Source organism: Chaetodon auriga, chromosome 19, assembly GCF_051107435.1.
Source record: "Chaetodon auriga isolate fChaAug3 chromosome 19, fChaAug3.hap1, whole genome shotgun sequence".
In the NCBI taxonomy this organism is placed as follows: Eukaryota; Metazoa; Chordata; class Actinopteri; order Chaetodontiformes; family Chaetodontidae; genus Chaetodon; species Chaetodon auriga.
In genome coordinates this window covers 17597090-17612148 of record NC_135092.1, presented here as the reverse complement: position 1 = coordinate 17612148, position 15059 = coordinate 17597090, and the positions used below count along the sequence as shown (strand labels likewise).

The 15059-nt window shown below is 43.0% G+C and overlaps 1 protein-coding gene across 6 annotated transcripts in view; it reads right to left on the bottom strand.

Moving 5' to 3' along the window:
- cdk5rap2 (CDK5 regulatory subunit associated protein 2) overlaps positions 1 to 14743 on the bottom strand; it is a 32325-nt gene extending 17582 nt beyond the window's left edge. For 2 of the 6 annotated variants that reach the window (XM_076757367.1, XM_076757369.1), the window contains exons 1-14: positions 3979 to 5145; positions 3710 to 3832; positions 3502 to 3621; positions 3255 to 3351; positions 2903 to 3117; positions 2596 to 2766; positions 2354 to 2464; positions 2139 to 2276; positions 1848 to 2027; positions 1502 to 1696; positions 916 to 1107; positions 561 to 690; positions 325 to 464; positions 128 to 244 (exon numbers count right to left, since the gene is read on the bottom strand). In XM_076757367.1, the coding sequence (XP_076613482.1) occupies positions 128 to 244; positions 325 to 464; positions 561 to 690; positions 916 to 1107; positions 1502 to 1696; positions 1848 to 2027; positions 2139 to 2276; positions 2354 to 2464; positions 2596 to 2766; positions 2903 to 3117; positions 3255 to 3351; positions 3502 to 3621; positions 3710 to 3832; positions 3979 to 5031 (2982 nt within the window). In that variant the 5' untranslated portion in view covers positions 5032 to 5145. Of the gene's footprint in view, positions 1 to 127; positions 245 to 324; positions 465 to 560; positions 691 to 915; positions 1108 to 1501; positions 1697 to 1847; positions 2028 to 2138; positions 2277 to 2353; positions 2465 to 2595; positions 2767 to 2902; positions 3122 to 3254; positions 3352 to 3501; positions 3622 to 3709; positions 3833 to 3978; positions 5146 to 6795; positions 6847 to 7060; positions 7209 to 7298; positions 7472 to 7833; positions 7958 to 8088; positions 8166 to 8917; positions 9029 to 10138; positions 10201 to 11225; positions 11282 to 13490; positions 13602 to 14531 lie in introns of those variants that run through there. The other 4 variants (XM_076757371.1, XM_076757370.1, XM_076757372.1 and 1 more) reach the window with 4 other exon arrangements.
- Between the last annotated feature and the right edge of the window lie 316 nt (positions 14744 to 15059).

The window sequence follows — 15059 nt, the reverse complement described above, 5'->3', positions numbered from 1 at the left end:
CATAAACAAAACATGAGAAACGGTGGAGGCGAGGGCGCTGAGTTCAAATGCAAAGCTCCTTATTCAAAGCTGCTGGGTGTTTCATTGCGTCACAAGAGTTTGACTCTGTGAATGGAGGAATCCTTACATTGATAATCTCATCCTTAGTCTGCAGAGTGGCAGTCAGGGACTCAATATTAGCAGCCTGACCTTCGTTGCGACCCTCCAGCTCAGAAAGCAATGACTGTAGCTCTGCTAAAGAAATCTGAATACAAAGAAAATAAAAGCCACTTGTTAGCAAGAGTCCTGGTTATGGGCTGACTACAATGCTTATAGCCGACTGACCTTCAGTTCATTCTCCCTCTTCAGTGCTTTGTTCAGTGCCTCAGTTTTCTGTGCTAGCTCCTTTTTCAGGATGACGACAGACTTCTTGGAGAGAGGAATGTTCTCCACGTTATCCTCGCTGTTCCTCCTGGATAGTTCAGCTTCAGTCGAGACAAAATAGAATCAAACATAGGGCCGACATTCACTCTGACTTATAAATATCCAGCGAGAGGGTCTAAAGGTCTAAAATGTCTCACCTTCCCTCTCGTCCAGCTTCTCTTGCATGATCTGGATAGTTTGTCTGAGCTCCAACACGCGATCCGGCTCCTCCTTCTGCCTCATCTCTGCCAGAAACTGGTCCCTCTCCTGACCACACTGCAGCAGCTTCTGCAAAATTACAAACACAGCAGCACAGCCGTGTATAAACGATGAAATCTGTCCAGAAATCAAAGATTTTCAAATAGGCTATCAAGTCATTTGAAGCCAGAGTGAAGGAGAGGCATATTATTCTTGTTATCCCCCTTGGGAGATTTGATTTCCTCTCCTTGTTAGGCTTCTAATCCAAGCAAATTTTACGGTTGAGCAACTGTGTTGTATCCCGGAGGAACTTACGTTGATGATGCTGTCTTTTTCAGCAAGCAGGGCTCGGAGCTCTGCGGTCTCTAAATAACCCTCCTGGGCTGTTGTGGAGCTTTGCTTCTCGGCAGTGGCAAGCTGCTGCTGCCTATCAGACAGCTGCTTCCTCAGTTCCTGAATCTCTTGAGTGCGCTCAGACAGCATGCGGTTGTAGTGCTCTGCAGACTCCTGGGGGAAACGAAAGAACAGATTTAAGTAATGAGAGTTAGTGGTGTTTGCACACATTCTGTACGTATGAATGACTTTTTGTAGATCTGTCAGTGTAAATACAATGCATGTTTTATGTCTGTATCGTTTTGTGAATTCATTTTTGTAGAATGTCATTTTAATTTGCTGCACAAATCACATTTTTGTTCATTTCAAGTGCGCATACCCTACATGAATGCTGTAATTCATGTTTTAAAATACATTTTAATCGATCTGTTCTCTCATCTGCATGTTACTTTATTTTTACTGCTATTATGTTGTCTTTGCTATGTTCTATTTGTCACTACAAAGACAAAGTTTCCGTCTGGTAATCCCACTGAAACCAGTGAAAATGTTTTCTTAATTAAATATTGACCTTGAGGAGCTGGTCCTTGCTGCTGATTGTAGCCAGCAGTCCTTCCACAGCACTCTCATTGTCAGCGACCAGCCTTTCCCTTGCCTTCACAGCCTCAGCCAACATAGCCTCTGTGACCTTTAACCTCTGTCCCATCTGTTCAGCAAGGTCACGTGCATGAGTCTGCGACTGGCTCAGCACTGATTCGGCCATTTCCTACAAACAAGAATGACAGAGTTAGAAAAGTCAGACATGTCCAAGGATAAAGTACTTGAACGTATGGAAACTTCTGGAGTGAAAATGATTTTAAAAAATGGTTGAACATACAGCAGAGGGTGTGTGGAGGGGCCGCTCTTTGTTAACTAACCTCCATATCCTTTGTCTTGCCCTCCAAAGAGAGCTGTAGCTGGCTGATGATGGAATCCTTCTCCCTCAGTGATCTGTTCAAGTTATCCTCCACATCTTGCTTGGCCCTCTGTAGGTTCTTTAGTGTGTTTGCAAGATGCTGCAGCTCCACATCTTTCTCCTTGATCAGACTGTCAAAACTCTGGAAGAACAGGAACGAGCACACAGATGCATCAGATTGAAACACAATCTCTCAAATTTGTGGCCTCTTTCTGATATTAATTCCCAATCAAACATGGTCATAGTGGCTTACATTGATGGTTTCCTCGTTGTGTGAGAGCAAGTTATTGAGCCTATCAAGGTCCCTTTCTTTCTCCCTCAGAGACAGCTGCAGCTGGTGTATCTCATTGTCTTTCTCCTCAATGGCAGCAAACTTCTCATCCAGCGCTTGCTGTGAGAGAGCAAACAGAAGACTGTCAGACTCAGATTAGAGCCACTGTGGTGAGATCACACAGAAGGAATGCGCACCTCCAGAGCCCTCTCCTTTTCTTTCAGCCTTTGCCGCAGCTTAGAAAGCACACTGTCGTTTCCTCCTGGGCTTTTGCTTTGCTCAAAGTCTCTCACCATGTTTATGTACTCCTGATGGAAAACAAGGTAGAAAGTCAGCTCTATACAAATAGCCAATGGATGATTTGATAAAAACATTTAATACACACAAAAATGTTTTATCTCTACATTCTGTCTGTACGTGTTCAATGTTGTTGCGTCACCTGTAGCTGCTGCTCCTTATCAGCCAGAGTGGACGTGAGCCGCTGGATGGTCACCTCATGTGCCTGCAGTTTTCTTTTGGTCTGATCCAGCAGCTCCTGGTACTGCTGCTCCAGAGCAGTCTCCCTGTCCCCGATCTCACCACTCAGCTTTTTGAGCTGATTGGCCAGATCCTGGAGGGAGAAAATGAAAATATTGTTGCACAAAAGCTGATGACTGAATGGTGACAGATGGCTTTGCTCTGGAGACAATAATATAGTTGTATCTGAAAACATTTATTAGACAACCACCGTCCTCCAGCAGTCTTACATTCTGGGCCTTGTCTCCCTTCTTCTTCTGCTGTTGCAGGTCCTCCAGTTCCACCTCCAGCTGTTCCTTTGTCTGCTGTAAGTCAGCAAGCTCTTGCTCCTTCCTGTCCAGGGCACGCTGTAGCTTTTGGGCTTCAAGCACCTTGGCATGGTGTTCCCCCTGGAGTTGGGCCAGCTCTGTTTGCTTTTCCATTAATACATTTTGGTGCTCCTCCACTCCCTGAAGGATATATGCAAACTATGTTTACTTTTACAGTGGCTGCAATGTGTATTCGTTAACTAGTTAGAGATAAAAATACTCTCTTCACTTTCCTGTTTCTCAAATGTTTGACTTTCTATAAAATGTGCAGTACATGCCTGGTATTTCTGCAGTTGGGCTTTATGTGCTGCCTCTCTAGCCTTGGCCAAAGCGTCATCCCTGTCCTCAATCTCATGACAAAGCTCTGCAATCTATTCAACACACAGACAGAAAGGTTGGTGTTAGAGCATTGCATAATACAGAATAGCGAGAGCAAAGAAAGGTGAAGACTTGTCACAGTTAACAACAACTGTTATGATGCCCACAATAAATAAAAGATGAAAATAAAATATGAACCTTACCTCCTTTTCCTTTTCTCTGAGGACCTGAGTGAGGCCTTGGATTGTTTTGTCTCGCTTCAGAGCGTTTTTCTTCTCAGAGCCGAGTTCATTCTCCTTCTCCTCCAACTTCCCCAACAGGTTCTGTTTACATAAAGAAGTGATCTTACACAAAAAAAACTCTCAAACTAATTAAAAACCTTTAACAGAGCAAAATGTCATCTCCATGTACCTTGTTTTGATTCTGAGTATCCTCCAGTGTTTTAGTCAGGTTCTCATTGGTGCTTTTTGTCTGGGTGAGCTCTTCAGTCAGCAGCTTATTGCAGGACTCGAGTCGGCCAACCTCACTCTGCTTCTAAGCAAATCCAGAGAACACACAAAACAGGAAAGGGAAAAAAATGTATTAATAACAGCAAAGTTAAACAGCAACACTGTTGTCTGTTACAGCGTGTTACCATTGCTTCAGTGTGTTGCCCAGCTGGGATTACTAAGAAGAACTACCTTCACTCTCACAGGAGTGTATTCATCATCAAATTCCTCTGTTAGATCATGCAGAGACTTCCATTCTGCCTCTCTGTGTCTGCGCTTGGCCTGGGGGTTGTGAGGGCCAGTATTTGTTGTCTTCAGGACAGGGATGTGGCTCCCTGCAGGAGCAGAGACCTTCTGCTTGGAGATGCAGCGCAGGAGCTGGATCAGGTCAGAGATGACAGAGGGCTGACTCGAGGAGCTGTGGAGCAGTGCTTTGGCCTGAACCTTTCCTCCTGGGTCATCAGCGGCACCACGTCTGGCAACGAACACCTTGGGCTCTCTGAGTTTAAGTTTGGGTGGAGGGTCTGGAGGGGTGTCTGAGGAAAAGTCTCTATTGAGGGACTGCAGGGATGTGGAGCGACCTTTGAATCCAGATCTAGGCAGCATGCCCTTACGGTGGACCAGGTCCAGGTACATGCTCTGCGAACGGTGGCGTGCGCCTCGGAGACCAAAACTCTTCATAGAGCAATCGAGTCCTGCTGCTGATCCCAGCCTGCTGCTCCTGAGGCCTGAGCGCCCAGGCAATGCCCCTTTACTAGCAATTTGATCCAGACTCACACACCTTTTCATGCGATTCTCCACATAACCACTTCCACTCTCCCTGAATTGCTGTCCTTCAGAGGCCAGCTCACAAACAGCCTCATCATCAGGACTGCCCACGCCACAGGACCTGAGTGGAGTCTTCCAGCTGGTGCTCTCTCCATCACTCCTGTCCAGGCTTGGGTTGTTTTTTTTGTAGACGTGCACGATGCACTGGATCAGGTGATCTTTCTCCGCCTGCAGCTTCTGGATCTGACTGCTGTGTTCATCCTGCAGCTGGCTGATGTTGACATCACATTCTACCACCTTCTCCAACTGGAACACACATTTCCCACAGAGGAACTCTCCACGACCATCACGAGTCACCTCCCAGCCCAGCACATGGGACAAGATGACTTGTAGCTTCATCTTCGCTGCTGAGCTGAAGATCCAGCGACATTGGCTTCCCACCACCCGAACACCACATATACGACATGGGTCCTTCATGGCAACTTAGATCTTAAGATTCCAGACTCGTCCACTTTAAATGAGTCCAAAAAGCCTCTCGCACACACAAACTGTCTCGTGGCTTTAAAGTCACCAGATTGCCAACCATGGAATAGCCATCTATCATTTTCTCTCACTGCATCAGCGAGAGTGGCACAGAGGAGAATGGCTGAGTGCAGAGCACTATAAGCCCTAAGCCTTTGATAATCCCTGCTCCCGCCTCTATTTCACTCTCCCCCACACATTCAATCAGATCAAATCCTCTAGGACTGCTGCAGTGATCTGTGTTATGGCTGGTGCCAGACCATCTCTAGAAAACCTCCTCCCAGATGTCCTGATAGGGGCATCAGGTATAAATGTCATCCCCATAGAAGTGCTTCTTAATGGGACTGGTGAAAATGGCAGCAGCCACTTACACCTGTAGAGTCCATTCTACCTGGGTAGGACATCTAAAAATCCGCTTTAAGATTAGCGGAGGTGTTTTCTGGCAATCACCACTATGGCACATTCCATTACACCTCTATGCTGGGGAGGCCACGCCAAGTCCTGTCAAAGCATCCCTGGTAGATACATTGTCCCCAATTTTTTAAATCCTTTGCAACACATGTAGCACACTGTTTACCCAGATCTGACAAAACACTGACAGGTTGTACCATTTTTTCTCTATCAATAAAGAGGAATGGATATAAATAACTCAGAGGAATTGCCTCCAGACAGCATGGTAATCCAGTGTTAACACCATGACCTGAGTCCAGACGTCAGTGCCTGATGAAGTAACCATGGACACCATCCAACTAACAGCTTTTGACTCTGAATGTCAACAGCAGAGCACTTTCACCGAGAGGCTGCATAATGTTGTGAGGACCACTTTCAAACGGCACTGCATTGCCTCTAAAAGACGGACATTTCTAAAGCTTTCTAAGTGACAAACTAGATGCAGACTTAACATTTAACGACCATCCAGCAATCATCAAAATACATCACATCATCTCATTTAACAGGTTCACATTTGATGTCACACACACACTGTGTGTCACTATTCAGCCCCCAAACCACAGAATGTAAAACCATCTGGCTTGTTTAGAGAGTATTCCTAAGAAAATCCTCAAATTACTGTCATTTAAAGGATTATTGGAAACAGAGAGATTACTCCATAGGTTACAAACATCAATCTAACATCAGGCAAAACAAGGGATGATCAAGGAGCACCTGTAGTGACTATTCCAAACTCCCTCCTTCGTCAAGTAGTTTTAATGTTGTAAGCTTCCTACTGTGACACCAACATTGAGACAATCCATTAATGCCCCAAGATTACCACAACAAACAAGAAGACTCAGTCTCCTCACTGGAGCAGGGAACAAAAATAAAACAGCACCAGGAGGAACACAGGAAAAAAGCAAGTCATAAAACATGCCAAAGAACATTTTCTGTGGTTCAGCAGAACAACACAGACAGTCCTCTGAAGTTAACAGCGGTTGCTTTGTGCTCGCAGCAAACACCATAGTCTGTGTGTATCTGTTTGTCTGTGAGCGTTTGGGTTTGAATGACTCGACACATTAATCCACAGTTTTGGTTTGAGGCAAAACTGATGCAAGAAATAGGATATGAAAGAATGACGTAGCAATGAATGACACAAAAGGTCGGTGGGGAAGACAAAAACAACAAGAAGAGATAACAAAAAGATGGGTAGATGGAACACTGTGCAGTAATTATTTTATGGCACACCACAACAAGATTTAGTGAGGAACTTCTCATGGCACCAACCTGATGGTCTGGTGTTTGGTCCTTCTTTCTATGCAGCTCGTCCCTCAGTGCCTGAAACAGACAGTCAAAAGGTCACTCAAAGGTCTTTTCATATATTGTGAAAGTAGTGCTGAAACTACATTTCAGTTATTCTTTGTTTGGAAAGAGCGGCAACCCCTCTGGATGTACTGTACGCACTCTCAAAACAAGGAAACAAATCAGTTCAAACATTTAGTAACTGTTGAATGACCACAGAAATATCTTTAGCAGCATATGAAAATCATACCTCAAGTTCCTGATCTTTCTTGGCGATGACATCAGACAGCTGTTTAACACCGTCAACTGATGGTGCATCTGTCTGTTGGCCTACACTTTTCTTCTGATGGATCGCAGCTTCCTGGTTCTTTAATGTGACCCTGAGCTGCTCAATGATACTGGTGTGAGCACAAAAAACAATGGAAACACTTAGGCCTTAATACAGAAAAACATATTAACATGTCTGTGCTTATCTCTCGTGTCCCTACTTGTCTTTCTCGTGCAGGACCTGCTGCAGGTCTTGGTCTGGGCTGGGGACAGAGGTGAAGGTGCTCGATGGAACTGTGGCTTGGAGCTGCTTTTCCATGTTAATATTCTTAAGCTTCTCCTGCTCAGCGATGGCTGCCATCTTCTCAACCTCTTCCTCTGCCGTTCGCAGACACTGACATGAGGAAAAGACACCAAGTGAGACAACTACCAATGCTGATTAGGTCTGTTCAGCACGGCGTAGTTTTTTTACTGTGCTGCAAACTGGATAACAAGGGTCTTACATCACAACAGTTTGGACAAATCTTTCGGCTGCAAATTATGCTCACCAAGAGTGAGTGAAGGAGGAATAAAAGCAAGTGAAACTAACAATGGACAAAAGTGCAATTTGGCTAATAAAACCATTCACTCCAGTGACATCTAATGACTCTAATAAGCACAGTAAAGCAATATATTACCTGTGGCAAGTAAGCATTTGAAAAGTGACTTCATAACATCAACTCTAATGTTCAACAGGTGAAATCATTTTTGGCTCACCTGTTCTAAGTCAGCTATCCTCTTGTTGAATGCGTCCCGAAGTGCATCCATGTCTCTCTGAGCTTGCTCTCTCAAACGATGGGGTTCTCCAGACTCTCGACCAGCCAGACTCTCCAACGCTTTCCTGGAAAACATTCAGGGAGATTAGGTTAGGGCTCATATATGTTTCTGCCACTGGGCCTCCAAGACATCTTCCTGCTGATGGAGATCTTGTTTTTGTCAGCATAGAAGCACTGTACAGGGAACGATACTCACGAAGCAGACACGAGCAGCTCCTGTTTCTCTGCCAGCTCTCTCTTCATAGACTCCAACTCCACCTTCAGCTCAATGTTCTACAAACCGACAACACGCAGGCCATTACAGCACAAACTGCACATCTGGAGTCATCACAAAAACACTGGCACAAACAGCTGAAAAGTCTTCCAGGCGTTCTTAGACATCCTTCTCCCTGACAACTGCATTGTTAATACAACCAAACTAATAAATCTCATTGTTTCTCTTGGAGTGTGTACATACAGATAACATTTATACATGACACTTCACTTCTCAAATTTAAAAAAAAAAAAAGGAAACACAAGTAGCCCTCATGAGACCAGGGGATTCCAATGTGCTTACATCTCACTAACACAATGAAAAGAGGAGGCAGCAGTAAAATGGGGGATTTTGGTTGAACAAAATCCAGCTGTTGTTGGGGCTGAAGTTGTGATCTCAATTAATCCCAGTAGGAGACGCTGAGTCACATGAAACATGAAGGCCCTGAGGGGCCACATGAAAGCATGACAAAGACTTAGAGGTAGGGCTGAACAATTAATGGAGATATTGTGGAAACTGCAACATGGCTAAGTGCAAAATTGTAGACGGTGCAGTTTCTTCATAAAATGTGTCACAAGACTCATCGTACATAAATGAATGACTGTGGTGCTGCAGAGATGCCCGGCCTACAAATCATGTTCTCCAGACATAAGGCAACATGCTTACTTGGTACAGATTTTATCATCATCAGCAGTGATTCTTTTTTCATTGCATATCGTTCAGCCCTACCTGAAGCCAATACACATCTTACATACTAAAGTAAATACAATACCGTTTTGAATATGTCCTCAGTGGAGTCGTCACATTTCTGCTGCATGCGCTCCTCCATGAAGTAAATGCGCAGCTTCAGGTTAAAGTTTTCTTTCTTCAGAGCTGTGATTTGCTGCAGGTGATGCAAAAAAAAAAAACGTTTTATTATACAGAAAAACGACTGAACAAGAAATAACATTTTGTTGAAAAATCTGTATTAAAATGTTTTTGTCTCTGTCAGCCAAAATGAACTCCAGATTTACTTTTCTTAGATTAGAGTAGAAAGAAAGGTTAGCAATTTCTGCTGCTTGGGGTCGTTCAATGAAAACACTGAAAGACGTTTGATAATGCTGCGAATTAGTGTGCGGTCATGGGAGTTGTTGTCTATTGTTAAACATTGAAAACTTATCTGGCGTGACGCGAAACTGTTCACAAAGAGGTAAAGTATTAAAGCTTTATTCACGTTCTTCTGATGCATCACAGCTTCAGTGATCCTGAGCTTAGAAATATTTGTGATAATGTAAGTACACAATTCAAAATACATAACATAGATCTAGTTGTATTTGACATTTTAACAGTCAAATGTAACATATTGTACGCTTAAGCACTTTATCTGTGGAGGAAAGCGGGACAGCATGTCTGCATGGCAGAAAAGGCCCATGTGCATGGTTATTGTTAAAATGAAGGGAGGCCTTCATGCTTGTGTGAGTGTTTGAGTGGGAATGTGTGTGAAGTGGACTGTGCATCATTGTGCTGCAGGCTCGGGACATCATACATCTGGTAATGGGGGTTGGGTAGACTGTCGAATGGAGGAGGTAGAAGTCTGAACCCCTCTATAAAGCCCGGCTCATGCAGCCAGCCAGGCAGGCACAAGCCAAAAATCTGAGCATGCATTCCACTTTAACTCTGAAATATAGGCTTCAGCCCACCTCAATCCTACTCCCACACACACACTTCATTACTAAATCTCCATAAATGGTCAGTGAGGCTTGGTTTTACTCAGACTGAGAATCAGGTTTAATAAATCATAATACTCTGTTTGTTGTGGTGGAGTAAATCTGACTGCATAACCTCAAACTGACGAGCTCAGTGTTTCAATGAATTTACAATTATTAGCATTAAACAAATCACAGTATGAGTCATTATCATATAAAATGGCTTTGGATGATCCAAGAGACACTGTTTCACTACAACGCGGCTGCAATTTAAAAAAACATGATGCCACTTGATACAAATCACTCACGTTCTCATAGTCCTTCATGGTAAGAGCTTTGATTGGGGACATCTTGTCAGGGAAGGATGGCGCTGTAAAACAACAGAGTGATACACTTTAATTCATTTGAGTCCCAACTGCTCTGTGGTGTCTATAGCATTGAGACTCTTCCCCATTAACACGACTAACTCTCAGCTGTCAGGAATGTGTTTATGTTAGAGAGTCAGAGAAGAGGAAAGAAAGAGAAAGCAGAAATGTTTAGTGCTGCAGAGGCATCAGAGGTGAGGCAGCTTCTGGAGAGCTGTCCTGTTTAGACCAGCTGAGAGCAGCCCACAGCTGATCATGTAACACTCGTAGTCAACAACACATTTCACAACACTAACTCCAGATTCACAGTTTGACAGCCTGGCGGGAAGAGCTCCATCACCCCTCACACTTGTATCGGCTGTCTTTTTAAAGGACATTTTATTTTGAAATCAAAGAGCTGTTGCTTTTATCCCTGTTGCCTTCAGCGTATGCTAATGTCTTCAGCATAAACATGAATCTAGATCTTTACAGATGGTATTCATTACCCTTCGTTCATTGCTCCCTTATTTCCTGGATATCTGGCAAAACTACTGAGGGCACAGCTGATCAGAAACAAAGAACAAGCAAAAGGTTGTGAGACATCAGCTGGAGATGAAAGGATGCCTCCTGCCATGGATGGGAATGAAAGCATACAGTTTGATCCAATTTATATGATTAAGTCATAATTCTGGTTAATTTCCAAGCATTTTCATCGCCTGTTTCATGTGTTTTGCCTGGATGTCTCTGTGTATATCTGACCACACGAGAAGCCACAGATGCTGACCTATATCTATAAATTAGTTGTTTACTGGCTTGCATGTATTGTTCCAGCCCTGAGCAGATTGTTGGCACACTACAAGAGCTTGACAATAAATTAGAAAAAGGATTAGCTAATTAACATCATCCAGCTAATCCCTTACCACAGCTTTGAAGAAACAACTGTGGGAGGTCACAGCAACGATTCAACAGCAGTATTAATTAATACACAGGGGGAGATGCAACCTGAGCAAGAAAAAACAAAAAGAAAGAACAAAAGAAGGTCTTACTGTACCTGTCATGCTGTCTGTGGAGTATTCTCCAGCATTTATGGAATCAGGCAGTCTGCAGCTGGAGACAGAATCATTTTATTAGCCACTCTGAATATATGACAAAGGGATCACTGTTAGATTTTTAACACATCCAACAAAGATTTTGGAAAATCAGCAACCAAAGCAAGCTCTGCTCTCTGTCCTTGCTCATAGTACACATACTCTGATTATTATGGTCTTCAAACAACACAAATGCGCTGTGTTTATGTATTACTCACGCTGGCCAGTTCCACTGAGCCCGAAGAACGCTCCATAAATAGCTTAAGAATGACTCGCTGCCTCATTTACATCCACTCTGGCAGAAACCCCTTCTGTGTGTGTGTGTGTGTGTGTGTGTGTGTGTGTGTATGTGTGTGTGTGTGTGTGTGTGTGTGTGTGTGTGTGTGTGTGTGTGTGTGAGACCATGTGCCAGTGGCAGCCTAGCTCTCATGTTCAGACAGACAGAAGGAGAGCAAACAGAGACTCCAGTGGACGGAGAAGGCTTTCTTTGGTGGACAAGTAGACTACTGTGACTCTGATCGGCTAAGCATCACACAGTGATGGGACAGCGGCAGCACTCACAGACACGGCACAATGCACCAAACAACAGCAACACACATCTGGATCACAATGACACGATAGGAACTCGGGTTGTACCACCACAACACAAATGCATCACTTGCGTATGCAGTAATGCCTTTTATGAAGGGTTAGTGTGACAAATTCTCCAGACAAATCCGGTTTTAAGAGGGATGCTCTACTGGCATAAACAAAAACATGAAGTACTTGGGTTCAAGCTCATGTTTCCAACCACGACCTTTGTGTCTAATAATATAACATCGAGCATTGAATAACTTCCTCCCATACCTCCCCTGGCACTGAAATCACAGCTGCTTGGCTGCTTCTCTGGTATACTCCACAGCAAACATCTACAAACACAGTGTGATTTCTGTTATATGTTATTATATTGACAACATATATAACCCTACCGATTGTGCTTTAGCTTAGAGTCAAAAGAATACAAAATGTAAAACTATTAAATAAAAATAATATTGTGAAGATGTCTGTGCAAATGACATTCTTTTTAAGACCTGAACATCACTATTTGACATTTTGTATTTCTATAGAAAATCAGATGGATCATGCAATCATGACTCTTAAACCCTTTTGTCCACTTCCTTTCCTTTTCCAGGCTGTTTGAGACTCTGGGAACCACGTATATGAATGTCTGTGTTAGAAATACACTAATTTATAGCTTCCATGGTGCCAGGGTGCAAAGTAAACCAAAATGAAGGAGCATAACACAGTACATCACAGTGGAGAAAAGAAGACACAATGCCAACTGAAACTGCTCAGCCACCTTGGACGTTCACGACACTGAATCACAGTGAATGTAATTACACGTTTTTTGACAGCGCTCAGCAAATCAAATAGCCCTTAATGTCAAAGTGGCCCTATGCTGCCAATGACACAATGTGAAAAATAGAACATGAAGAATATGAGCAGCAGAAGCACAGTAATCCTTGACAAAACGCCGAAGGTCAATAAAAATGTGTTGACATTGCTGCATCACTGAGATTTCACATGCCACGCAACCCCTTCCTGTGTTAACGGAGAGGAAGCACCCTATGGCAAGAGCCTGATAACGTAACAACACCGAGCATAAACATATAAATACAAACACAGACACTGCCCCAAATGCACTTCTCTCATAAAGAACAGATGGCATTAAAACAGGTCAATGTCAGTGTTACCGATACAGTTTTGTCAGTGTTGCACTTGTAGTAACCTGAACAGCACCCAGTGGAAACAATGTAAGAGCCTGTAAACAGTGACTTCCTCTTTTCTCATTTTGTTCAGCTGCGAGTGACTCACATGAAAGTAGCTCAGCTCACAAGAATACCACTGAAAAAACAACATTACCTGACGCGACTAACAGTATGCAAAGCCATGTTTATTAAATTAAAAGAGTCAAGTGAATCAGGTTTCAAAATTACCGAATAAGTAATTCACACCGCACATATCGGCTAACGTCTTGGGTTACTGAGGCACGCTTACCACCTGGATGACCGCCTTTACGCAGGGCAGCAGGGTTAGGGCATTTCAAAGGAGGCGAAGCTGGACACTACAAAGTTGAACACAGAGGTGCTAAAACTAGCTTTTAAGAGGAGCAGAAGGAGCTATTGACTGGCTATATTCAGCAAACGCTACCCGGCGAGAGCAGAGCTAATAATGCACAGTTCACCTACCACAGTCACACTCTTCTCTCGTGTCATGGAGAGCACACGGAGGAGAAAAAAAGCAAATATGACACGTTAACTCCACATTTTGTACAAAAAGAGTGCAGGGAGACGTCGCTGCTTCAGTCTGAACCCCGCTGAAAACTGGCTCCGATTATTTCCGCTTTCTGTCACTCTCTCAATGACAGGTCAACAAGCCGACCTACTCATCGCAGCAACATCCACTGAGCTGAATATGATTTATAACGGTAATAACTACTGGTAATGTTAGCATGACAGGCTTCCTGCACCAGTGTTTCCAATTTACTTGCTGCACTTTTGGTGTATCGCTGAAGGATGAGTCATTTTGGTTTTCTTAATTTGGTCTGCGATTTTGGGTTGAGTGAAAATGTTCTTCTGTTTTATGTGGAGATTTTACTGATTTTGACACAAACACTAATTGTGTGGTAAACGTTAAACGCTACATTCCGGACATTAGTAAGACTACTGATTTCCATTCAGCTAGCTAGTTAACAGCATATACATGGTTAAATATGTTACTTCAAACACAATAACAACTTAAACTAGAAAATCATTGTCTATGTTGCTAACTTACTAACTTATTGCAAGCTAACAAGAATAATGTTAACTTAGTTTTCTTCCATATCAATAGCTCTGTTGAAACCGATATCACAGCTAGCTAGTTAGCTATTTAATCATAATGTTACATCTGAAATTTAGCAGATAAATTTGAGATATGTGATCATCCAAATGTCAGATGACCTACTAACTTGCAACTAGAAACATAAACAAGACTAACAGCTAACCGTAGTTAATTTCTTATTAGACCTAAGATTGTTAAAACTTCAGCTTAATATTGGTGGTACACCTAACGTAGCTAATTCTATACAGCGTTAACGTTATATCAAGGAACAATTTGAATACTTGTTCGTTGTTCCAGTTAATAGCCAGGGCCCATTCATCGTTAACTAGTTACTGCTTTCGGATTAAGCGTGTTAGCTATAACGTACATGCTAGCGTTAGCTTGCTAGCAATCGCTGCTCGGTTTACCTTCCGTTGATGTCAACGGGGAGCGTCACATCGTCCCCCACGACGGAGTCCATGATAACGGTTGAGTTATTTTGTGTTCTCTCCGTTACTATAAAACATTTTACAGACTACACGTACTGTAAACTTCGAAAAGCGGGACGGAATTCAAAATAGTCCAGGCTACCGCCATCATGATATGGTAAACGTCACCATTGTGCACGTTGGAAACTGGTGATACTTTCAGGGTGTGTAGGAAATATTTTAATGTACGACTGAAACCCAAAAATGAATGCCTTGAAAAGTTTGATATTACGAAATAAAGTTACAAAAACACAGGCTTTATTCTATAATTATTGTAAGTTCTCTCTAAGTATTTGTTCACGATAATGCTTAAATTGAAGTTTATTGTTTACGAATTCCAAATTAAGAATATTCGAGCAGCCGAAAGGCAGCATGAAACTGGGTGGATACTGCGACAAAGCGATTGGCCAAAACAAACACTTTGGGGAGGTACGTAGAAGCTCAAAAATAAAGACGCTGTGAATGAAG